Raw genomic sequence first — 27,177 nt, 5'->3', positions numbered from 1 at the left:
TCTTTGGACTGCGGGAGGAAACCGGAGCAACCGGAGGAAACCCACGCACACACGGGGAGGATGTGTAGACTCCGCACAGACAGTGACCCAAGCCGGAATCGAACCTGGGATCCTGGAGCTGTGAAGCAATTGTGCTATCCACAATGCTACCGTGCTGCCCACTATGGGTGATCTCCAATTCCTTTTTGTCATTTGTTTGTGTGAACATGCGGGCTAATGTTTGGGGTTTGGTGGGAGGATGGGATCGTTGTTATTGATATGTGGATTGACATATTTGTTATTGATTATTGTTGGTGGGTGTAAATTTGGGAGAAAATGTGAAAAAGGAGGATGAAAAATATTTAAATGAATATTACCCTCTATGGCAAGTGTCTAAGATTAAGGCAATCTGTTTGCAAACATGTGACTCCAAAATGAGTGTCAACCTCATTTTCATACCATCAATAAGATTGTTCATGACAGACGCGTTGAGTAGATTCAACGCGTCCGCAACATGTGCCAGGCTCAGCCTGATACAATTGAAGGTCATTCACCGGGCTCACATGACAGTGGCCCGGGTGAGCAGATTCTTTGGGGTGGAGGACAGGTGCGTAAAATGTGCGGGAGGACCGGTGAACCATGTCCACATGTTCTGGACATGTCCAAAGCTTAGGGTATTTTGGCACGGGTTTGCGGACGTCATGTCCACGGTGTTAAATACAAGGGTGGCGCTGAGTCCAGAGGTGGCGATTTTCGGGGTGTCAGAAGACCCGGGAATCCAGGAGGATAAAGAGGCAGACGTCCTGGCCTTTGCTTCCCTGGTAGCCCAGAGACGGATACTATTAGCATGGAGGGATACAAAGCCCCCGAAGTCGGAGACCTGGCTATCGGACATGGCTAGCTTTCTCTGTTTGGAGAAAATAAAGTTTGCCTTGAGAGGGTCACTGCGAGGGTTCACCCGGAGGTGGCAACCGTTCATCAACTACTTCTCTGCGGGTAATTAATCATCAGCAGACCCACGGGGGTGGGGGGGGGCCTTAGATTAGAGTAGGGGGTTAATAAGGGTGACACCTGTACGAGAGGTAAATGGCTTTTGCACTATGTTTATGGTTTCATGTATATTTATTTTGTTGTTATTAATATTCCAAAAATACCTCAATAAAATGTTTATTAAAAAAAATAAGATTGTTCATTTCCACCTCCATAACATTGCCCAACTTTGTCCTGTCACAGCTCAGCTGCTGCTACAACCTTAATTCATGCCTTTGTTGCCTCTAAACTTGATAATTGCACTGCACCCCTGGCTGATCTGCCTCATTCCACCTCCTGTAAACGTGGTTATCAAATACTTACTGCTTGTGTCATAACAGTAGAGTGGACAAGGGTGAACCAGTGGATGTGGTGTATCTGGACTCTCAAAAGGTTTTTGACACGGTCCCATCCACACAAGAGATTAGTGAGCAAAATGAAAGCTCATGGTATTGGGGTAATGTATTGACGTGGATAGAGAACTGGTGGGCAGACAGGAAGCAGAGAGTAGGAATAAATGCGTCCTTTTCAGAGTGGCAGGCAGTGACTAGTGGGGTACCGCAGGGTTCAGTGCTGGGACCCCCTCCAGCTGTTCACAATATACATTAATGATTTGGACAAAGGAATTGCATGTAATATCTCCAAATTTGCAGACGACACTAAGCTGGGTGGCAGGGTGTGCTGTGAGGAGAATGCACAGAGTCAGCAGGGTGACTTGGACAGGCTTGTTGAGTTGACAAATGCAATATAATGTGGGTAAACGCAAGGTTATCCACTTTGGTGGCAAAAACAGGAAGGAAATTATTATCTGAATGGTGGTAGCTTAGGAAAAGGGGAAGTGCAACTAGACCTGGTGTTATGGTGGAACAGTCATGGAACGTTGGCATGCAGGTACTGCAGGCAGTGAGGAAGCCTAATGGCGTGCTGGCCTTAATAGTGAGGGGATTTGAGTATAGAATAGGGACGTCTTGCTGCAGTTATTTAGGGCCTTGGTAAGGCCACACCATGGGTATTATGTGCAGTTTTGGTCTCCTAGTTTGAGGAAGGACTTTCTTGCTATTGAAGGTGTCCAGCGAAGGTTCACCAGACTAATTCCTGGGATGGCAGGATTGACATATGAAGAAAGACTGGATCGACTGGGCTTGTATTCACTGGAGTTTAGAAGAATGAGACGGGATCTCAGAAACATACAAAATCCAGATGTGGGAAGAATGTTCCCGATGTTGGGGACATCCAGAACTAAGGGTCACAGCCTAAGAATAAGGGGTAAGCCATTTAGGACTGAGATGAGGAAGAATGACTTCTTTCAGAGAGTTGTGAACTTGTGGAATTCTCTACCACAGAAAGCTGTTGGGGCCAGTTTGTTAGATATATACAAGAAGGAGCTGGACATGGTCCTTGCAGCTCAAGGGATCAAGGGGTATGGAGAGAGCAGGAATGGGATACTGACTTTGCATGATCAGATTGAATTATGGTGTAGGCTCGATGGGCTGAATGGCCTACTCCTGCACCTATTTTCTATAACTTGCATTAAAACCTGTTAACAAATACACCTGTGTTTGCTGATCTCCATTGGCCCCATGTCCTCTGATTTTAAAATTTTCATCTTTGTTTTTAAATTCCTGCTTCCTATCTGTGTAATCTCCTTCAGCCCCAGAACCCTCCAGAATTCTTGGACTCATTTCATTCTGGCCACTTGAGCTTTAAATTTCTCCACCACCGGTGGCTGTCTTCAGCTGCCTAAATCCTGAACTCGGAATTACCTTCCCTATATTTCTCTGCGTCCCTATTTAATTTTCCTCCTTAAAACTTAGTTCTTTGACCAAGCTTTTGGTCTTCTGCACTAATATCTCCTTACGTGGTTCAGTGTAATATTTTGTTTTGTAATGCTTCTGTGAAGCACCATGGGAAGTTGTCTTACATTAAACACATTATATAAATATTAGTTGTTCTTCATTGTGCAGCCCGAATAAGATTTTAGAAAATGATGCAAATCTATAGCTCATCATCCTATGGATTCATATGCCACAAGTGGAAATGTGTTTCAATGAATATAATTTGTGTATGCATACATCTATTTCACTATTAATAGCAGAGAATGCTTGTACCAGAAGAACTGCATAAAGTCTGCAGTCAGCATGAATTTTTATTTCCATGACTTTAAAAACAAGGTACTCCCTTTGAACTCAGTTCTTCCAAAAACTGTCGACAACAAACCACAGAGACAACAGCACAGAAGTTTTTATTCTAATGCAGTGGCCATTATATCTAAAAAAAAAATTCAACTTGAAAAACATACAAGCCATTGACTATGTTAGGTGCAGCTACTGAATCAACATAGTGTATAATGATTGAATCCCTACTTACCTAACACTACCAACGCTGCTGTATAACACACATATTACAAATTGATCACAGCTGTCATCAAGCATGACTCCAATTCCCACTGCATATGTGCACTTCATCTGCTTCTATAAAGTTACATGTAAGTCACATACAGCAACTCAGTTACACAAAAGGTTCCCTGTCATTCTTTAAGGATTAAAGTATTCCTTCAGGAATATTTTTAACGCAGTTATATTCTCGATTGACAAGAGAATAAAAGGGTATCTGGGACAGACACGGAAGCAAAATTGAGGTCATGGTCAGGTTAGCCATGATCTTGTCAAATGTCAGAGCAGACTTGCAGGGCTGAATGGCCTTATTGCGTCCTAATTCTTGTGTTCATATGTATGTAGATCACCAAGCCAAAAGCAGCAGTATAAGTGCACCATATATCGTTGGCTATCAGAGCACTTCTCAGTTTAGCCAATTTTTGCCTTTTATCCAGCAAACAACTACAGTGATTAATACAGAACATAAATCTAAGTTTTCTGCATTGTGGGGTCTAAATCATCCTGGATAAAAATACAAAAACAAGGAAAACTGCTTATAGTTTTACACAATTTATACTCAGCCATGTTCGAAATGCACAATGCTTTAATGGAGGCCACATAAATGCAGCTTTTTCTTTCTCAAAGGCAGAAGACTGAACAAGGGAATAAATTTGGCCCTCGTCGTAACATTTCTAGTGACTTCTTTATATTACTTGTTTACTTGTGCATTAGCACAATCCTGGAAATAGGACTGCTTTTCAGGCAAGGATTATGTATGGATTGTTGATAGCTTTATGAAATAATTGTCTTTATCCAACATTCTCTGAAATAACCAGAAATCCAAACTAGATTACCTGAACATGCATTTTAATCTTGTTCTACAGGTAGTACATTTGCTGACTCGTCTGCTTTAAAAAAAACATTTAGAGCACCCAATTCATTTTTTCCAATTAAGGGGCAATTTAGCATGGCCATCTTGTCAAATGCCAGAGCAAGTCTGCTCTGACATTTGACAAGATCATGGCTAATCTGACCATGACCTCAATTCCGCTTCCGTGTCTGTCCCAGATACCCTTTTATTCTCTTGTCAATCGAGAATATAACTCTGCCTTAAAAATATTCCTGAAGGAATACTTTAATCCTTAAAGAATGACAGGGAACCTTTTGTGTAACTGAGTTGCTGTATGTGGCTACCCTGCACATCTTTTGGGTTGTGGGGGCGAAACCCATGCAAACACGGGGAAAATGTGCAAACTCCACACGGACAGTGACCCAGAGCCAGGATCAAACCTGGGACCTCGGCGCCGTGAGGCAGCAGCACTAACCACTGTGCCGCCGTGCTGCCGACTCGCCTGCTTATATAATATTTAAATAATACAAATTAAGAAAGTAAAAGCAGAAGCATTTAGAAATGCAAAATTTGTGAATCTAGATCAGTTTCCAATGTTTCCTATTGAATGATCACGATGTGCAGATTTCTGTTCCCAAGGAAGCTTACATTTTAGCAGTAATGCATTTTCATCTAAAAGTAAAGATTACAATCTGAGCTCTGAATTTTCAGGATTTTGAGAAGGAGTCTGTATTCAAACATACCTTTAATTACACTATAGCTGACTGTATAGTTAGTGTTAACAGTAAGATCACAAGCCAACAATCTTCAGTTTCATATAAATACTTCATGGATCACAGGGTTAGATACTTAAATCAGTTGTCAGATAGTTTAAATATAAAATGAGCAGTGGACTTCATGATGATGTAGCCAGGCATCTTAGAAAAGAGGTGAGCGGCAGTTTATATTATATCATGGGAGTATTAAGACACCATCACAACAGCTACCATTAAACAGACCCTCTAATGACTTAAGTCACTTGTAAATTACTTCACCAGCCTAAGTGCGCAGATATTTTTTATAATATCCAAGTCTCCAAATGGAGTTAATAACAGTACTGATCGTTGCTTTACTTCAAATCATATCATGGGTAGTCCATTTAAATATTATATGGAAATCTGATTATTGTAAAGGAGGAACTCCAATGTATATGAAAATATTATATTTATATCAACAAAATGAAAGGAACAAATTCAAAGTTTCAACAGGAAGGACTGACTAGACTGCCAAGATTAGTTTCACAAACATGTCAGGAATCTGAGCAATCCATCTCAGTGGACACACAAGTGCACAAAATAACATGCCCCCAGCAGTACCCTAGACATTCTTGTATATAGGAATCTGATTGATCAGGTGCCCTAGACATTCTTGTATCGAGGAATCTGATTGATCAGGCTGGCCTGGGATTTTAAACCCCTCAAAATAATCCTCTTTTTAAAATTACATGACCAGCTGAAAACATATCATGTTACATTATTACATAAATGATAGTTACAATAGTGCAATGCCATGAGAAAGCACTCTTCTAAATTCATTGAAGATAACCTGAACAATACATGGTAAGAATTCGGTATGGTTTTCATTTTCAAGGATGCCATTCATTATAAACGTTAACAAACTAAGGAAACCGAATCCTCAAAGTGAGAAAGATATTTAACTTAAAATAACAGCCAATTCTTGTAAGCATGTTGGCATTATTCGTCAAATTCAAGCTTGCCTTATTTTGCATGCAGTGATTTAACTGAATGTGAAGGAGACACAATATTCTGCAATTATGAATGTCTGATAAAAACCTTGTTTTGGGTGGGGGCAGGCACAAGTGTGAATATTTTGTTTTACAGTTAAATTTCATGCATTAGGAGACAAAAATGAAGTTTAAAAATGAGTTACAAAAGTTGCACTCATAGTCAAGTTTCAGTTCAGTTGATAGGATTGAGACATTGCCCTGTGTTGCGTCAAGGGGCAATGTAAATGCAGATCTTTCTTTTCTTTCACCTTACTCTGAAGTCGATATAAAATTATAAGCATCTAGGTATTGTTGATTCTTTGAATAACGTTATGCAGAACTGGCGACTTCCGGTGGCGACATGTAGAAGGAAGTCGCACATAAGGTAGCTCACACTCGAGTCCTTGATTTTTGGTCCTTTTCACCTGGTTTCCGGGGGTAATTGGTGGACCACCTCGTACCATTTGAGAGCCTTTTGTGAGAGGATATATCAAAAGGCCCAAGAAAGAATATTGGGGAAGAAAGGTGTGAGCGGTAACCCTTCTGAGGAGTTGAGTAAGATGTGGAGTCCGGTGGGATCGAAGATGGCAGAGGCAGGTTCATCGGGTGGGACCGCACCTAATTACGATGGATAAGCTGACAGCAGTAATGGCTGTCGAATTTGAAAGGCAATTTGGAAAGCATTTCAAGAGGCAAGGGAAGGAGATGTTGGAGACCCTCAAAACATCAGTGGAGGAAACATTGGTTCTGGCAAAGGAGGCACTGGGAAAGCCGTTGGAGACAGCTTGGTGCATGGTGAGGTGCTAAAGGGGGTGGAGGACATGGTCATGACACAGTAACCAATTAGCCTCACTGGATGCTGAACTGTGGAGGAAAAGAACATGGGCCCAAGGACCTAGAGAATAGGTCGAGGCGGCAGATCGTGCAATTGTCAGTGGGGTGGAGGGTCCGAGGCCAATGAGCGGCACGGTAGCACTGTGGTTATCACTGTTGCTTCACAGCGCCAGGGTCCCAGTTTTGATTCCCGGGTTGGGTCAGTGTATGTGCGGGTCTGCACGTTCTCCTTGTGTCTGCATGTGTTTCCTCCGGGTGCTCTGGTTTCCTTCCACAAGTCCCGAAAGACTTGCTGTTAGGTAATTTGGAAATCTGAGTTCTCCCTCGGTGTACCTGAACAGGCGCCGGAATATGGTTACTCGGAACTTTTCACAGTAACTTCATTGCAGTGTTAATATAAACCTACTTGTGACACTATTAAAGATTATGAGCCTACTTGTGATAATTAAATTATTGTGCTTTGAGTCGACGTTTATGGGGGGAGGAGGATCAGGCCTCCCCCATTGAGCTGGATCAGGCCCATTGGTCGCTCTGGACAAAACCACAGGCAAATGAGCCACCATGAGCAGTGATAGTACATTTTCACTGCTATCGCACAAAGGAGAGGTTCCTGAGGTGGGCCAAGGAGAACTGGGAGGTGCGGTGGGAAGGCAGCAGTATTTGGATATACCAGAATATCATAGCAGAAATGGCAAGATGGTGTGTGGACTTCAACAGGGTGAAGTCAGCACTCTTCAAGAGTGGCGTACGTTTTGATATGATGTACTTGGTGAGGCTGAGAGTTACGCTTAATTTCAAAGGACATTTCTTCGAGACGACGGAGGAAGCAAAAGATTTTATTAAAGGTCAAGAACTTGGACTGAACTGAGGGGATTTGAATGGGATTACACTGGTGGTCATGACAGGTTTGTACAAGGACATTTTTGTAAAATTGCTTTTTTCCCTTATGTTTGTCTTTTCCCCTTCAGTTTCTTTTCATTATAGCGTTGTGGTTAATTGAAATTGGTGTGTTTTGTTAGGTGTTCTTTTTCTTTCTTGTGTTTTTTCTTTTTGGTGGGTGCTTTGGGTTTGGTGGAAGTATTTGGTTTGGGGGGAGGTGCTGGGTAGTTTCAAAGTTGAAGGAGGGGGTGGGGGAGTTTCAGCTCTTGGGTGTGGTGGTTTGGATTTTGGTCTTGTTCTTTCATTGTTTACTTGTGGGCTCCAAGGGGGTAGCGGCTAACTCGTTAGCAGGTTGAGGTTGGCTAGTGAATGCAAGAGTGGGGCTGCTGTTTGCTGGACCTATTTAGGCAGGTTTCGATGAGCCTAGGAGGTGTGAATGGTTGGGGTGGAATGAGGATGGAGGAGAGAGGTGTCAGTTTGAGAGGAAGTGGTTGGGGGCATTTTTGGAAATGGAAGGGTGGGGGGGGGGGAAATTGCTGAGTGACTGGGGGTTGCTCTTTGTCCCATCTGGTGGGTGGGGCTGGCTGCCATCTTTGGTGGGCTCTGGTTTCAGGACAATGGGAGATGAAGGGGATAATTCCTCACAGTGGAAATGGATGACTTGAGTGGGAGAGGGTGAGAAACCCCCGATTCGATTGGTTACGTTGAATGTGCGAGGTTTGGAGATGGAGATGGTACAGCAGCCGGCGAGGAGTTTGGATGTGGGGCTGTTGGAGGTTTGGAGATTTTGTGTGAAGGTGGCTAGGGTGATTGATGGCTATGTAGGGTTCAGTAAAAATGGGGAGATGATGCCCTCGATAGTGTGGGAGGCCCTGAAGGCAGCGGTAAGAGAAGCGATAATCTTGCACAAGACGCAGGTGGACAGGGAGGCAAGGGAAGAGCGCCAATGATTAGTGGATGAGATTCTGCAGGTAGATGTGAGGGAATGAACAAAAGGGGATGGCACTGAAACATGGTGGGTAGTCAGGCTAAGTCAGGAGTATTATGGTGAGGGGGATGGGTGATCACAGGGGCCTCAGGCAAAAGGAACGTGAGGGCAGCAGATTGGGACCAGTAATTGCTAAGATTACCTTATATGGCTAGGTTAAGGAATGTGAGAGAACCTATGGAAACCCTACAATTGCTAAGATACCTTATTTGGTTGTGTGGGTAACCACATTTTTTTTATTACCAATGTATACGAGATGAAGTCTTTGTTCTGTACCTCACTCACTCTGGGTACTCGACAAGACTGGCAGAGTGAGTCAGCTTGCAAGACGCGCAAATAAAATAAAATGTTTTACCTACAATCCGACTTGGTATATTTACTGAGACCACACTGAGGGCAAAAAGAACTCGAATTCTCAGATGTTAGGTACCCGAGTGACCCGACTCCAGAGCTCCTGGCAAGTAGGAAGCTGCAGATGTAGTTTGATCTATTACCTATTGATAAGGCGGTGTGCCAGTTGCAGCGCTCAAGGGGGGTAATGTACAAATATAGGGAGAAGGCCAGTTGTCTCTTGGCTGGTCAGTCGAGGTGAAAGGCGGCCTCGCGAGAGATTGTTCAGATTTGGGAGGTGGACTGCTGAATGAACAGGGTGTTTGGGCATTCTATACGAATCTATATAGGTCGGAGACCCTGGGGAGGAGCCGGATATGGTGACGTTTCTGGAGGGGTTGGAGTGTCCCACGGTAGAGGAAGAGGATCGGGATGGGTTGGGGGTGGCAGGAGGTCCGCACAGCTATTGGGTGAATGCAGGTGGATAAGGCACCTTGGCTGGATGGGTTCCCAGTGGAATTTTATTAACGGTTTGCGGATCGATTGTTGCCATTATTGGTGGAGATGTTTTGAGGTTTCAATAGCGTGGGGTCTCTTCCACAGTAAATGATTTAAGCGTCTATTTTGCTCTTGCTAAAGAAAATTAAGGACCGGTATAGAGTGTGGGTCATGTCGCACGATTTCCTTACTGAATGTGAATGCTAAGATCTTGGCCAAAGTTCTTGCGCTGAGGTTGGAGATGTGTCTCCCTCAGGTTATTGGGGAGGATCGGACGGGGCATGTGAAGGGTCAGCATTTGCTGTCAAATGTGAGACGGCTTTTAAACACAGTACTGTTCCCGGGGTAGCATTGGATGCTGAGAAGACATTTGATAGGGTAGAATGGGGTATTTGTTTGCAATGTTGGAACGGTTTGGGATAGGGCTTAAATTCATGTCACGGGGTTCAGTTATATAATGCACCCAAGGCCAATGTCCATACAAATACTGTGAATTTGGGATACTTTTAGCTGCATAGGGGAACGAGGCAGGGGTGCCCTATGCCCTCCCTCTTGTTTGCGTTGGCAATTGAGCCTTTGGCCATTGCCTAGAGGGCCAGAGCGGATAGAACATGGTGTCTTTGTATGCTGATGATCTTCTCTTGTACGTGACAGATCCGACTCCCACAATGGGTGATATCATTTTTTTTTAACATAGAATTTACAGTGCAGAAGGAGGCCATTCAGCCCATCGAGTCTGCACCGGCTCTTGGAAAGAGCACCCTACCCAAGGTCAACACCTCCACCCTATCCCCATAACCCAGTAACCCCACCCAACACTAAGGGCAATTTTGGACACTAAGGGCAATTTATCATGGCCAATCCACCTAACCTGCACATCTTTGGACTGTGGGAGGAAACTGGAGCACCCGGAGGAAACCCACGCACACACAGGGAGGATGTGCAGACTCCACACAGACAGTGACCCAAGCCGGAATCGTACCTGGGGCCCTGGAGCTGTGAAGCGATTGTGCTAACCACTGTGCTACCGTGCTGCCCTAAATGGTGCTGCTGAAGCGGTTTGGGTATTTTCCAGGGTATTAACTGAACTGGGAGAAAAGTGAGTGTTTTCTGGTCACTCCATAGGGGAGGGGAGTTAATCTGGGGGAGTTACTGATCCATTTAACGGGTTCTCAATTGGGTGTGCAGGTATCTCGGGATTGGGCCCGGCTTCGTAAGTTGAATGTTACGAGCTTGGTGAGTGGGATCAAGGCCGACTTACAGATGTGGGATGGTCTCCCTTTGTCCTTGGCGGGCAGAATTCAGACGGTGAAAATGAACATTTTACCCCCGTTTCAGTTTCTGTATCAGTGTTTGCCGCTTTTTCTGCCAAAATCCTTCTTTGTGAGAGTGGAGAGATCAATTCTGCCCTTTATCTGGGCAAAGTGACCAGGATTCAGAGGACAGTCCTTTAGAGGGATCGGCAGTCATGGGGCTTGGCAATGCCAAACTTGATATATTGATATATTACTCGGCAGCAAATGGCGAAATGGTACTGGAGTGGTGTGGGATCCTGAGGTTGTATGGGTGCGGATGGAGTCGGAATAGTGTAGGGGGTCGGAATTAAAGGGCATTAGTGATGTCTGCACAGCCATTTTCTCTGGGGAAATATTCAGCGAACCCGGTGGTGGTCTCCACATTGAAGATGTGGAGACAATTTCGGCAGCATTTCAAGTTGGGGGTGATATCGAAGCTGGTGCTGATTTGTGTGAACCACATGTTAGATTCAGCGAGGCTGGCTGCCAGATTTAGGGGATGGGCGGAAAGGGATTTGTTTTTGGAGAGGCGATTTACGAGCCTGGAAGAGTTGTTGGAGAATTTCCCAGAGGGATACGTTTAGGTATCTACAAGTTTGTACTGTAATTTCACAAAAAATCTTTCCGACATTCCCTGTGGTGCCGCTGTCCTCATGGTTGGCAAGGGCACTGTCACTGGCTGGGATGGAGGAGAGGAGTACCTCGGAGCTTTATGATAGGATTATGGTGGTGGACGCAGTGTCAATGGAGGGGGCTACGGCTAAGTGGGAGGAGGAGCTGGAGAATGGGGTGTGGTGTGAGGCCCTGTAGAAGGTGAATGCAACGACTTTGTGCATGCGATTAGGGTTGATACAGTTGAAGGTAGTGCATAGGTCCCTTTGACAATGTCTAGGATGGAGAGATTGTTCGCGTGAGTGGAGGATGAGTGTGAGCATTGTGGGAGGGGCCCAGTTCTTCATGTGCACATGTTCTGGTCATGACCTACGCTTGTGGGGTTCTTTAGCACCATTCAATGATTTCTACAAATTGAGCTGAAGCCCTGTCCCTTAGGTGTCATGTCTGGGGTGTCGTACCTGCCAGAACTACAAACAGAGGCGGGGGCTGATGTCCTGGCCTGCGCCTCACTGATTGCTCGAAGACGGGTACTGATGGGGTGAAGGTCAGTTTCTCCACCCAGTGCCTCAGTACGGCTGGGGGGTCTTATGGAATTTTTATATCTCAAGAAAGTTAAGTACACCGTGAGGGGGGCAATTGAGGGGTTCTACCGGATATGGCAAGTATTTATTCTGTACTTGAAAGAACTGATCCCCGTTAGTTGTTTTGGGTGGGGGGTGGGGGGGGGGGGGGAAAGAGTCCCAGGTGGTTCCCCGACGATTATTGGGGGAACTCCTGCCAATCTGAATTCGGACAGGACTGGAGTGAGCCGTTACATGTGCAGAACTGAATAATCAACTAACTTTTATCCAGGCGATTGCATGGGGGAGAATTTTGCTGGAGTGGCGATCGGCATCGCCACCGGGGGTAGCGGCTTGGTTGGGTGACCTGTACGACTTCCTGCGATTAGAGAAGATAAAGTATGAGTTAAGAGGCTCTTCGGGGGGGTTTGAGAAAAGGTGGTAGATGTTTGTGACCGTGTTTGAGGGGCTATTTGTTGCGGGGGTGGGGTGAAAAAGGGGAAACATCTCTACAGACTGTATAGTTGATTGTTGGGAAGCATGTTTCCTGGGGTGTTTGTTCGCTGTAACCTGTTTTGAAACATGTTTGTAATAAAATACATTAAAAAAAAACATTTATCCAGACGTTTATATGATAGATTGTTTGGGCAAGGTAACAAGAGGACTACTCATAGAAGCATAACAGAGCAAGAGTTAGACAGCTTTTGAACAGTGGGAAGTGGCAAATCCTGCCATATTTAAAATTGAGGTTCCTTACCTTTACATACACAGATTCCCCAATCTACCTTAAAATCAAATTGGATGGACAAGGTCAAAGGACTCTTTCCATATAGGGATAGTATCCTCAGAAAAACATGCAAAATCACAGCCACAAAATTGGATGGCAAACATAGCAATGGCCTGAGAATCTGACTCTAAATTTGGAAGAACGGAAGATCTCAGAAAAGCTGCCAAATCAGAGCCATCTTAAACATTCCAAAATCAAGTAACTCTCCCAAGTATGCATGCCAAAAAATTTTCCTCATGACCTGTTACTCTTTTAGTGCTGCCCAATGCAAAGTACTCAAGACAACATTTACCGCTCTTTATTTTTTTTATTTAGTGTACCCAATTCATTTTTCCAATTAAGGGGCAATTTAGCAAGGCCAATCCATCTACTGCAGTGTTCTTCAAAGTCGGGTGCGCGACCATTGTCCGCGGCGCTCCCGATCACGCAAATCCCCGCGCAGCGGGCAGCTTTTCATAACACCAGCTGCAAGCGGCCACGAACGTTAAAAAGAAAATTTGGCCGCATTGCGCATGATGATCGGCGCGCATGCACAAATGCACATGCGCGGCGATAATCGGGCATGCATGTGCAGTACGGCCACTATTTTTTTAAACAGTTGCAGCTTTTTGTTTTACAAGTTCTGTCGTGGTTTTTATTCATTTATTTTATTCATTTACTTTTTATTTTTTTCATTTATTTTATTCATTTTATTTTTTTTACAAGTTCGGGGGGGGGGAGGTTAATTCATTTTAAAAATTTGTTTTACTCATTTTATTTTTTTTAACAAGTTTGTGGGGGGTGGGGGGGTTATTTGATAAAATTTTATAGGAAAAAAATTCAGAACTTTGGACAGATGGAGACTCCATACTTTCTGACACAGGAAGGCTTCACCTTCATCCAACAGGTTCCATTGGAGGAGCGTGTACGAGGGCCAAAGGGACCCAAACCATTTACTCCATTTTTGTCAGCAGCAAACAAGGTAAGAGAAAATGGTGGGTCGTGCAGGTCGGCCAGTGTGGGTCGCAAAGATCAGCCGGCGTGGGTCGCGAAGTCGGCCGGGCTGGGTCCCGAAGGTTGGCCGGTTGGTAAAAATGGGCCCCCGGAAAAAAAGTTTGAAGAACACTGATCTACTGTGCACATCATGGGTTGTGGGTGGCGAAACCCACGCAAACATGGGAGAATGTGCAAACTCCACACAGATAGTGACCCAGAGCCGGGATCGAACCTCGGACCTCGGCGCCGTGAGACTGCAGTGCTAACCACTGTGTCACCGTGCTGCATCTATTTAAAGCTCTTTCAATGTTTACAATGAATGACCATACTTTTAGCATGATGCAAATTCAACCTCCAATTTACAACTGGTAACACTAACAGCTGTACAGCACTTTAGACACAAATCCTTTGAATACAGTTTCACATTTGAGAATTCATGTACAATGGGTTTCACAAGTACTTCTCGTCAACATATGTGCTCGTGAAACCTACTTCTTATGAACAAACAACTTTCTGACTCCAAGATAAAAGAGTGGTATCACTGAGACAAAATTACACCAAAAGATGGAGGAACTACGGTGGTGGGAAACCATGATATCATACCAAACTTAAAGCAAGGCCAGGGAATTATCCTACGTAGTGCCAGATTAGATGGAGTCTTTCCCCAGTAACTACGGCAAATAGTTCAGAAAACCCCGATTTGATTTGCTTTATTGTCACAGATACCAAAGTACAATGAAAAGTTTTTTTCTGCGGCCGAGGAACGTACACAGTACGTACATAGCAGACACAAGAATAATTGGTACATCGATGGTAAATCTTTGCTGGATAGTCCCTAAAAGAAGTTTGGGAAGAATATTACTTGCCTCAGGATTTATATATACAGCCCTTGAGTATGTTACCGTACAAAATTGGCTCTCAGTAACTGCCAAAGCACACCCCGGACCTAGATGATCAGACTCAAACTAAATATTGATGGTAAACCTTGTCAAAATAAGTCCATCACAATGTGTTAACTGGAAGTTATTTAAGCAGTAATTGTTTTATGATCTTTTCTCTACACCTTGTTATAACTGTTACATTATATTCTGCAGTCTCTCCTTCCTTTCCTATGTTGAATTTGCCAAAGTGTGGGCGGGCGATAGAGTGGTAGGCATGTTTGATATTTGTGTAGCAGTGGTCCAGGATGTTTGGGCCTCTGGTGGAACAGGTGACATGTCGGTGGTAACTTGGTAGTATGCTCTTGAGCTTGGCCTGATTGAAGTCCCCAGCTACAATGAACAAGGCCTCGGGATATTTAGTTTCAAGGCCATTTGCGGTGGTGAATATTTTGTCCAGTGCGATTTCCACATTTGCATGGGGTGGGATGTAAGCTGCCGTCAGGATAACGGAGCTGAACTCCTGCGGAAGGTAGAAGGGGCTGAATTTTCAGCGTGAGGTATTCTAGGTCCGGGGAGCAGAAACTCGCCAGTGTTGCTACATCTAGGTACCAGGTGGTGTTAATTAGGAGGCAGACCCCACCTCCCCTTGCCTTGCCCGAGGCTGCCGTACGGTTTACTCGGTGGATTGAGAAGCCCTCTGATTGTAGGGCACAGTCCGGTGAAGCAGGAGTGAGCCATGTCTCCGTGAAACAGAGCACACAGCAGTCCCTTAGTTCTCTTTGAAAAGTGAAACTGGCTTTAAGTTCGTCTCGCTTGTTTTCTAGAGATTGGACATTAGCTAGGGGTAAGCTAGGCAGTGGGGCTTTGGGGCCGCGTTGTTTCACTCTCACCTGCAGGCCTGCACATTTTCCACGCTTCCTGGAGTGACTGCTTCTTTTCAAGCCTGGGAGACGGTGAGACTATGCAGTGTTAAGTGTTCTCAGCGCAAAACTAAGTATCCATGAGGTATTGTGCGCCATCAGCAGCAGAATTAATGCACTCTGATATGTCTTCTCCCAGCATATACCTTTCTCTATCATTACTGTAAACCCAAGGGATCAATTCTTGGCATAATAAGGAGTGCCAAGGGCATCACCATGCATGCCTAAAAATGAGGTGTCAACCTGGCGAAGCTAAAGCACATGCCTACGTGTGCTGAACGGTGGACACATCATGTTCTTGATCAGGCTAAACAATCCTACAAGCAATTAATTACATATAATGCTTCCAGTCCTGCCACATTCATCTGTGAAAACATCCTTATCTTCAATGATGAGAAAGCTCAGGACATCAGTGCAAAATATAAGGCTGAAACATTTACAATCAACTTCAGCCAGAAGTGCCAATGCTTCATCAAATTACAGTTCCTCCAATACTAGATCCAAAGTTGAAACTTTCGCTGATGATTGCACAGTGTTCGGTACAAATCAGAGCTCCACCAAACCTGATGCTGGCTGGTGTCTGCATGTAGCAAGATTTGGGCAACATTCAGGTTTGGGCTGATAAGTGGCAAGTGACATTTGTGCCATGCAAGTGCCAATTAGTGACCACCTCCAACAAGAGAAAATCTAATAATCGCTCCATGACATTCACCAACATTACCATTGCCGTTTCTTGCATTAACAACATCTTGGGGGCTACCATTGAGCAGAAACATCTACAGAATGTTCTGCAGCAACTCACCCAGGCTCCTTTCACAGCACCTTGCAAACTTTCAATCTCTATTACCTGATGGACAACGGCAGTAGGAATATGAGAACGCCAATACCTCCAAGTTTCCTTCCAATTGTGGGTGTACCTGCACCACAGGGACTGCATACTACCTACTTATGGGCAATTGGGGATGGACAATAAATGGTTGTCTTAACAGAGATGCCCACATCCCAAGAACAAATAAAAATCTCACAACATTAATTTACTGCGTAAAATAAATGCCTATTGATTAAAGTTTTCATTCAACATTAGTGAAGATATTTAACAAACAGCTTTGGTTCTCCAAGTCTACTTCAACACCACATCCATCATCAAAAGCACATCATGCAGAATAGTACAAGCTGGAGTCATAATTAACATGAAACTTGATCTTAAGCTGAGCCATACAGTGTCTCCTGCCACACACGTTAGGCTATCAAGTATTGCATACTTGATTTTCCAAACTAGAATCTATTTGGCGATTCCCATATGGCTCAGTTGATAAAGTCAGCATGTAACTGAACAAGCCTGTCCACACATTTCCAAATGCGTGCTGTTACCCGATCTCATATAAATAGCCATTGCAGTGGTACGTTTGGCTTAAATCTTCCAGGGTTAAGGAAGTAAAAATGACCTCTGTTGCTGTCCATTGACCTTGCTGGAAACTGCATGCCACAGGTCACATAACGACAGGATCATGTTCAGCCACAAAATGTCAAGCAGCCTGAAAAGTCACTTGTTAAAGCTCACATAAACAATGACTCCACTGGAAGGCACCTAGTCTCCATGCAACTGCACCCATGGAGCCAACACTTTTGAGACATGGGAAAACAATAGCACGAAAACAATGAAGGGACACTATCAAAGGGAAAATTTCAAATCAAATATGAATATTGGATGATATCATCCAAAGTAGCTTTGCATTGTTAAAAGCAAAATATCTCTCTGAGTTGTAAGATTCTTTACAAACGTCAATAGAATTCAGAGAATTTGTGCCCTCCAAAACAAGAACAGCCAGGGAAAGAATAAAATACTTGCTACTTCACTAAAGTTAAAATATTTATGCTAGTTGAAAAAATATAATGCTCTACATCAATTATACTAGAAGAGGAAAGGTAAGAAAAAATGAAGCAAACCTTTAAAGAGGACTCACCAAGTTTCTTGTGCCCTCTGGTGCTGCCAAATGGCATTGAATGTAAGAATTAAAAACTTGCACAGCATGTTGCGTGAAAAACCCTTTATGGAAATGCTTATTGTCTTGTACAAGTGTAAGCCATGACTCAAGCAGTTTATCGTACGCCTCCATGTACACCATGTCATCTTTGTCCAACTATAAATAAAAATGTTGCATCAGTCACTCTTTAGTAAATTACTCAATTGAATAGAAAGTACATATATAGAAGCAAAAGTACATTCATTTCTTCAGGCAAAAAATCTCCACAAATGTAGGTTCTAAGCATTTTCCACCACTGTTCTGAAAGTCCATAGCAAGACCAGAACACTAAAACCCTATTTTTGATTGTCAGAATGTCTTTCTCCTATATCAATTAGGGGCTGGTTTAGCACACTGGGCTAAATCACTGGCTTTTAAAGCAGACCAAGCAGGCCAGCAGCACGGTTCAACTCCCGTACCAGCCTCCCCGGACAGGCGCCGGAATGTGGCGACTAGGGGCTTTTCACAGTAACTTTATTTAAGCCTACTCGTGACAATAAGCGATTTTCATATTTTCATTTTTCAATGGTCAAAACCACAGAATTGTACTACACTGTTAATACCTCCTTATAAAGCACTAATGCAGGACAAATCCTGAGTAATTTATACTGAATGAACATAGAACATAGAACAGTACAGCACAGAACAGGCCCTTCGGCCCTCAATGTTGTGCCGAGCCATGATCACCCCACTTAAACCCACGTAACCCCGTAACCCAACAATCCCCCCATTAACCTTACACTACGGGCAATTTAGCATGGCCAATCCACCTAACCCGCACATCTTTGGACTGTGGGAGGAAACCGGAGCACCCGGAGGAAACCCACGCACACACGGGGAGGACGTGCAGACTCCACACAGACAGTGACCCAGCCGGGAATCGAACCTGGGACCCTGGAGCTGTGAAGCATTGATGCTAACCACCATGCTACCGTGAGGCCCCTCAAGTTTCATCATTTATGTCAGGGGAGATATTGCGATAGTTATACTTGCCACAAAGGGCAGCATGGTAGCATTGTGGTTAGCACAATCGCTTCACAGCTCCAGGGTCCCAGGTTCAATTCCCGGCTTGGGTCACTGTCTGTGCGGAGTCTGCACATCCTCCCCGTGTGTGCGTGGGTTTCCTCCGGGTGCTCGGGTTTCCTCCCATAGTCCAAAGATGTGCAGGTTAGGTGGACTGACCATGATAAATTGCCCTTAGTGTCCAAAATTGCCCTTAGTGTTGGGTGGGGTTACTGGGTTATGGGGATAGGGTGGAGGTGTTGACCTCGGGTAGGCTGCTCTTTCCAAGAGCCAGTGCAGACTCGATGGGCCGAGTGGCCTCCTTCTGCACTGTAAATTCTATGAAAAGGCAAAAAGTAAATAATTGCCTAAATGAAGCCACCTAACTGTCAGAACTATAAGTGTTAAGTAAAGATTTTAGAGTTTGAACAGTTTGGATCTTCCATATATTTGAGTGAGCAAATAATGAAGTCAATTTATTTATCGTGTTGCTTTTAAGTTTCTCTTTCTCCATGGACCCTATTAGAAACAAAAATATGCTGCAGATATGAACAAGCATGCTTAGGGTTTAAATCTAGGATTATTAAAACCAACCCACAAGTCTTATTTATAGCAGGATATGTTTATTTTACAAATACCAATAGCAGCTGGAGTGAGAATGCCTTTGAGGAACATTAGTCTTTATAATATATAATACTTACAATTTAACATTTCATTTCTTTTTTTAAAAATTTAGATCACTCAATTATATTTTCCAATTAAGGGGCAATTTAGCGTGGCCAATCTACCTACTCTGCACATTTTTGGGTTGCGGGGGCAAAACCCACGCAGACACGGGGAGAATGTGCAAACTCCACAGACAGTGACCCAGAGCCGGGACCGAACATAAGAACATAAGAACTAGGAGCAGGAGTAGGCCATCTGGCCCCTCGAGCCTGCTCCGCCATTCAATTAGATCATGGCTGATCTTTTGTGGACTCAGCTCCACTTTCCGGCCCGAACACCATAACCCTTAATCCCTTTATTCTTCAAAAAACTATCTATCTTTACCTTAAAAACATGTAATGAAGGAGCCTCAACTGCTTCACTGGGCAAGGAATTCCATAGATTCACAACCCTTTGGGTGAAGAAGTTCCTCCTAAACTCAGTCCTAAATCTACTTCCCCTTATTTTGAGGCTATGTCCCCTAGTTCTGCTGTCACCCGCCAGTGGAAACAACGTGCCCGCATCTATCCTATCTATTCCCTTCATAATTTTAAATGTTTCTATAAGATCCCCCCTCATCCTTCTAAATTCCAACGAGTACAGTCCCAGTCTACTCAACCTCTCCTCATAATCCAACCCCTTCAGCTCTGGGATTAACCTAGTGAATCTCCTCTGCACACCCTCCAGCGCCAGTACGTCCTTTCTCAAGTAAGGAGACCAAAACTGAACACAATACTCCAGGTGTGGCCGCACTAACACCTTATACAATTGCAACATAACCTCCCTAGTCTTAAACTCCATCCCTCTAGCAATGAAGGACAACATTCCATTTGCCTTCTTAATCACCTGTTGCACTTGTAAACCAACCTTCTGTGACTCATGCACTAGCACACCCAAGTCTCTCTGAACAGCGGCATGCTTTAATATTTTATCATTTAAATAATAATCCCGTCTGCTGTTATTCCTACCAAAATGGATAACCTCACATTTGTCAATATTGTATTCCATCTGCCAGACCCGAGCCCATTCACTTAACCTATCCAAATCCCTCTGCAGACTTCCAGTATCCTCTGTACTTTTCGCTTTACCTGGGACCTCAGCACCGTGAGGCAGCAGGGCTAACCCACTAGGCCACCGTGCTGCCCACAACATTTAACTTCTAACATGTTTTAAAAATAGTGCGGAACCTAGTCATTACACAATAAGTATGCATATTAAAAAATGCAACTCAGTTTAAATGAAAGAGACTGCTAATAGTGTCTGAACAAAATTGAAATGGTGCCAATGTACACGAGCAGGAATTTTCTTTTATATGTACAACAAAATCTGTGGATTTCATTTTGTTTATTTACAAATCTAGCTACATTTTTAGCTTCTTCAACTGTGGTTTATAACACAATTTCTCCTTTCCCCATAATACTACATACCATTCTTTAAGAATGCTTGCAAGCTCCTGCCAATCTGAGGTGGGTAGCAGTTGTGTGAAGATAGAACCAGATTGCCTATTAATCCTTCCTGTTTGGGAAAGAATCTTGGGAATTTATCAAAAGACATGCCCAACTGACTCCTAAACCTAGTTTCTTAATGTCCTGCCAGTACAAAATCACTCATTTTTCATATGACCATGTTACAAATACATTTTTCGGTAGGTAGGAATGTTACCAAAAAACAGAAATTAGTAGGCACTATTCTTTTAGCCAGCACATCGAGAACTAGAACCATTTGTGAATGATGCTAAAATGTACTGCACGGGGCATCATATGGCGCAGTGGATAGCACTGGGACTGCAGCGCTGAGGACCCGGGTTCGAATCCTGGCCCTGGGTCACTGTCCGTGTGGAGTTTGCACATTCTCCCCATGTCTGCGTGGGTTTCACCCCCACAACCCAAAGATGTGCAGGTTAGGTGGGATTGGCCATCCTAAATTGCCCCTTAATTGGAAAAAAAAATAATCAGGTACTCTAAATTTATTTTTTTTTAAAATATGTACTGCAAATAGAGATTACATAAAATTTTACAAATTGACAGAAAAATAAAGAGATTAAATTGGCAACGAACCCATGATATGAAATCAGAACAATGTATAATTGACAAGAACTGCAAAGACACTCCATATTCTTGCATACAACATAGTGATATGCTGATACAAAATTTTCAGCTCTTCAGGCAGCACGGCCCCAGGTCACTCTGTGTGGAGTTTGCACATTCTCCCCATGTCTGCATGGGTTTCACCCCCACAACCCGAAGATGTGCAGGGGAGGTGGATGGGCCACCACACTGTATTGCCTCTTAATTGGAAAAAAAATAATTGGGTACTCTAAATTTATTGATTTATTTTCATTTTGTCTCTTGGAAAATATATTTACGGGTTTGTGCAATCTGGTGTTACTAACATTTCAAACACCCTCCTTAAAACTTACTGAAAGCTATTTCCGGTGGCGGCCATGGAGTGAATGGTCGCTTATTTGATAGCTCCCGCTCATGGTGGACCTTTTTTCCTCGACTTATGGAGGATTCGATAAAACAGGAGATGAGGAGTAGGATTCCCCACCAGTGTATGGATTTGTGTGCCATAAGTGGTCTGAAAAGGAGAGATCGTTGGTTGAAGAAGGGAGTGGAGTCTGCAGCACAGAAAAATATGGCGGAGGGTCAGGGACCGAAATTGCCAGCCCAGTGGTCAACGGAGAAGCTGGTGGTCTTTCTCCAGGAGAACTTTGCTCAGCAAAGAAAAGAATACGTGGATCTGATTATGGCGGGGATTGACCGTGTGGCACAGAGATTGGAAGCCCAGGGCCAGGTGATTAAGATGATGGAAGAGGTGGTTGCTGAACATGTTGACCAGCTAGCCACGATGGCAGCGGAGATGGGGCTGATGAAGGACCACCAGAAAAAGCTGCAAAAGAAAGTGGAGGAACTGGAGAACAGTCGCACAGGCAAGACCCGAGGATCGTTGGCCTCCTGGAGGGCAGCGAAGGATCGGATGCAGGGGCGTATGTGGCGCGTATGTTCGAGAAGCTGCTGGGGGAAGGTACATTTGCTCGACCCTTGGAGGGGGACAGGGTGCACAAAGCACTGATGAGGATGCTGTTGGAGAATGAGGGTGATGGTGGTATGAATGCACTGGTTCCTGGATAACCTCACATTTGTCAACATTGTATTCCATCTGCCAGACCCTAGCCCATTCACTTCATCTATCCAAATCCCTCTGCAGACTTCCAGTATCCTCTGCACTTTTCGCTTTACCACTCATCTTAGTGTCATCTGCAAACTTGAACACATTGCCCTTGGTCCCCAACTCCAAATCATCTATGTAAATTGTGAACAATTGTGGGCCCAACACGGATCCCTGAGGGACACCACTAGCTACTGATTGCCAACCAGAGAAACACCCATTTATCCCAACTCTTTGCTTTCTATTAATTAACCAATCCTCTATCCATGCTACTACTTTACCCTTAATGCCATGCATCTTTATCTTATGCAGCAACCTTTTGTGTGGCACCTTGTCAAAGGCTTTCTGGAAATCCAGATATACCACATCCATCGGCTCCCCGTTATCTACTGCACTGGTAATGTCCTCAAAAAATTCCACTAAATTAGTTAGGCATGACCTGCCCTTTACGAACCCATGCTGCGTCTGCCCAATGGGACAATTTCTATCCAGATGCCTCGCTATTTCTTCCTTGATGATAGATTCCAGCATCTTCCCTACTACCGAAGTTAAGCTCACTGGCATATGATTTCCTGCTTTCTGCCTACCTCCTTTTTTAAACAGTGGCGTCACGTTTGCTAATTTCCAATCCACCGGGACCACCCCAGAGTCTAGTGAATTTCGGTAAATTATCACTAGTGCATCTGCAATTTCCCTAGCCATCTCTTTTAGCACTCTGGGATGCATTTCATCAGGGCCAGGAGACTTGTCTACCTTTAGCCCCATTAGCTTGCCCATCACTCCCTCCTTAGTGATAACAATCCTCTCAAGGTCCTCACCTGTCATAGCCTCATTTCTATCAGTCGCTGGCATGTTATTTGTGTCTTCCACTGTGAAGACCGACCCAAAAAACCTGTTCAGTTCCTCAGCCATTTCCTATTATTAAAACTCCCTTCTCATCCTCTAAAGGACCAATATTTACCTTAGCCACTCTTTTTTGTCTTGTATATTTGTAAAAACTTTTACTGTCTGTTTTTATATTCTGAGAAAGTTTACTCTCATACTCTATCTTACTCTTCTTTATAGCTTTTTTAGTAGCTTTCTGTTGCCCCCTAAAGATTTCCCAGTCCTCTAATCTCCCAGCAATCTTTGCCACTTTATATGCTTTTTCCTTCAATTTGATACTCTCCCTTATTTCCTTAGATATCCACGGTCGATTTTCCCTCTTTCGTCCGTCCTTCCTTTTTGTTGGTATAAACCTTTGCTGAGCACTGTGAAAAATCGCTTGGAAGGATCTCCACTGTTCCTCAACTGTTCCACCATAAAGTCTTAGCTCCCAGTCTACCTTAGCTAGTTCTTCTCTCATCCCCTTGTAATCTCCTTTGTTTAAACACAAAACACTAGTATTTGATTTTACTTTCTCACCTTCCATCTGTATTTTAAATTCCACCATATTGTGATCGCTCCTTCCGAGAGGATCCCTAACTATGAGATCATGAATCAATCCTGTCTCATTACACAGGACAAGATCTAGGACCGCTTGTTCCCTCGTAGGTTCCATTACATACTGTTCTAGGAAACTATCGCGGATACATTCTATAAACTCCTCCTCAAGGTTGCCTTGACCGACCTGGTTAAACCAATCGACATGTAGATTAAAATCCCCCATGATAACTGCTGTACCATTTCTACATGCATCAGTTATTTCTTTGTTTATTGCCTGCCCCACCATATCGTTACTATTTGGTGGCCGATAGACTACTCCTATCAGTGACAGTGTTCTTTTATGCTGCTAAGTTTCTTTTTTCTTTTTGGGTTTTATCTGTGTTGTTTGCACTAAGATTTGGGTCGTGGCTCAGTTTTGTATGCGGGTTAACTTTGTTCTTAATGGGTATGGTGGGTGGAATTTTCTTCTTTGTGTTTGTTGGGGATTGTACGGTTTGCATATGTATGTTTGAGCTTGGGGGGGGGGGGGGTGGGATGCTTGGCACCATGGGCGGGGGCTACCAGGCTAGCTGGGCGGGCTAGCTCACGGAGGTATAGTGGGGGGCAAGCAGGTGATCAGTTTGTTGAGGGGGGTTGGGATTGTTATTTTGTTATGGGGGGGGGGGAAACTGTTCTGCTGACAGGGGAGGGACTGGCGTGTGGAGACAAATTGGAGGTCGATGACAGTGGACAAGCAAGGGCGGGCCGAGGAGGCGTGGGACGCGGGCTGCAGGCTGGCCTAAGAAGGGTGATGGTTGATCTAAAGAGGTGGGGTGGGGCAGGGTGCCCCCCTGTCAGGCTGATCGCATGGAACGTGAGAGGGCTGAATGGGCCGGTCAAGAGGGCTTGCATGTTCGCACATTTGAAGAGTTTGAAGGTGGACATGGAAAACTACTGGATACACACCTGAGGGTAGTGGATCAGACTAGGCTGAGGAAGGGGTGGTTTGGGCAGGTGGTATTTCATTCTAAGGCAGGGATGGTGGATGCCGAGTATTCGGCAATTGTTGTGTCGGATCATGCCCCACACTAGGTGGATTTACGGGTGAGTGGGGGGGGGGGGGGGGGGGGGGGGGGGGGGGCAGTGCCCGTAATGGAGAGTGGATGTAGGACTGCTAGCAGATGAGGAGGTGTGCTGGCGGGTGAGAGGCCATCCAAAATTATTTGGAAATAAATAACACTGGGGAGTTTTCGATGGCAACGGCATGGGAAGCACTGAAGACAGTGGTTAGTGGGGAGCTGATTTCGATACAGGCTCATATGGAAAAGGTGGAGCCGGTGAGATGGATAGGCTGGTTAGGGAGATTCTCCAGGTGGATAGAAGATACTCGGAGGCCCCGGAGGCAGGACTTTTGAAGGAGTGGCAGAAGCTGCAGATGGAGTTTGGGCTGATATCCACAGGGAAGGTGGTGGGGCAGTTGAGGAAGGTGACGGGGGCGGTATATGAGCATGGAGAGAAGGCCAGTAGGATGCTAGCACATCAGCTCAGGAAAAAGGAGGCGGCCAGGAAGATAGGAAGAGTGAAGGATAGAGTGGAAAAAACACAATCTTGGACCCAGAGGGGGTGAATAATCGGTTGTACGAGTCGGAGCCCCCAGCTGGGGTGGTGCTGATGAGGCAATTCTTGGAGTGTTTGGAGTTTCCAAAGGTGGAGGAAGGGTTGGTGGAGGGGCTGGGTGCCCCGATCGGGATTGTGGAAGTAGTAGAAGGATTGGAGTCAGGCAAGGCCCCAGGACCGGATGGTTACCCAGTGGAATTTTATAAGATGTTTAATGGGGTGCTGGGTCTGCTGCTGGTGAGGGCATTTAATGAGCCAAGGGAGCGGGGTGTTCTTCCCCCAACAATGTCATAGGCTTCGATCTCATTGATCCTGAAGCAGGAGAAGGACCCAGAACAATGCAGGTCATACAGACCAATCTCCATACTAAATGTTGACGCCAAATTGCTGGCCAAGATTATGGCCTTGAGAATAAAGGATTGTGTTCCGGGGGTGATAGGGGAGGACCAGACGGGATTTGTTGAAGGCAGGCAGTGACCGGCCACGTCAGGAGGCTCTTGAATGTCATCATGATGCCCTCCGCGGGGAAGGAGGTGGAGAGGGAGTATTTCTGGGAGGTCCTGTGGCGGTTTGGGTTTGGGTAGGGCTTTGTAGACTGGGTCTGGCTGTTGTACCAGGAGTCAGTGGCGTGTGTGTGGACAGACCGGGTGAGTTCTGAAATGGCAGATGGAGCTCAATCCAGGCAAATGCGAGGTGATGCATTTTGGAAGATCTAATTTAAGAGCAGACTTTACGGTCAATGGAAGAGTCCTGGGGAAAATTGATGTACAGAGAGATCTGGGAGTTCAGGTCCATTGTACCCTGAAGGTGGCAACGCAGGTCGATAGAGTGGTCAAGAAGGCATACAGCATGCTTGCTTTCATCGGACGGGGTATTGAGTAAAAGAGGCAGCAGGTCATGTTACAGTTGTATAGGACTTTGGTTAGGCTCATTTGAAATACTGCGTGCAGTTCTGGTCGCCACATTACCAGAAGGATGTGGATGTTTTAGAGAGGGTGCAGAGGAGGTTCACCAGGATGTTGCCTGATATGGAGGGTGCTAGCTATGAAGAAAGGTCGAGTAGATTAGGATTGTTTTTGTTGGAAAGACGGAGGTTGAGGGGGGACCTGATTGAGGTCTACGAAATTATGAGAGGTATGGACAGGGTGGATAGCAACAAGCTTTTTCCAAAGAGTGGGGGTGTTAATTACAAGGGGTCACGATTTCAAGGTGAGAGGGGGAAAGTTTAAGGGAGATGTGCTTGGAAAGTATTTTACGCAGAGGGTGGTGGGTGCCTGGAACGCTTTACCAGCGGAGGTGATAGAGGCGGGCACGATAGTATCATTTAAGATGCATCTAGACAGATATATGAACGGGTGGGGAACAGAGGGAAGTAGATCCTTGGAAAATAGGCGACAGGTTTAGATAAAGGATCTGGATCGGCGCAGGCTTGGAGGGCCCAAAGGGCCTGTTCCTGTACTGTATTGATCTTTGTTCTTAGTCCGGGTTTTGCGGGGGGGGGGCTGTATATTTCTGACTCGTTTGGGGGGGGGGGGGGGGGGGGGGGGGGAGGAGAGATGGGAGAGAGTATGTGGATCTTAGGGAAATTTGGCCGGTTCTCAGGGTATAAACTGAATATGGGGAAAAGTGAGGTTTCTGTGATCCAGGCAAGGGGGCAGGAGAGGAGGCTGGGAGAGTTGCCATTTAAAGTGATG

General features: G+C 44.8%; 1 protein-coding gene across 2 annotated transcripts in view; it reads right to left on the bottom strand.

The window, feature by feature from the left end:
* The window catches only part of xpo4 (exportin 4), a 134,316-nt gene that overhangs the window by 55,302 nt on the left and 51,837 nt on the right, over positions 1 to 27,177 (bottom strand). For both annotated transcript variants that reach the window (XM_038817869.1, XM_038817870.1), the window contains exon 9: positions 17,525 to 17,701. In XM_038817869.1, coding sequence (XP_038673797.1) covers positions 17,525 to 17,701 — 177 coding nt within the window. The remainder of the gene's footprint in view (positions 1 to 17,524; positions 17,702 to 27,177) is intronic.

This window comes from Scyliorhinus canicula, chromosome 14, assembly GCF_902713615.1.
Source record: "Scyliorhinus canicula chromosome 14, sScyCan1.1, whole genome shotgun sequence".
Classification (NCBI taxonomy): Eukaryota; Metazoa; Chordata; class Chondrichthyes; order Carcharhiniformes; family Scyliorhinidae; genus Scyliorhinus; species Scyliorhinus canicula.
Note: the sequence above shows the minus strand (reverse complement) of the source record. Positions and strands in the feature narration are given on the sequence as shown.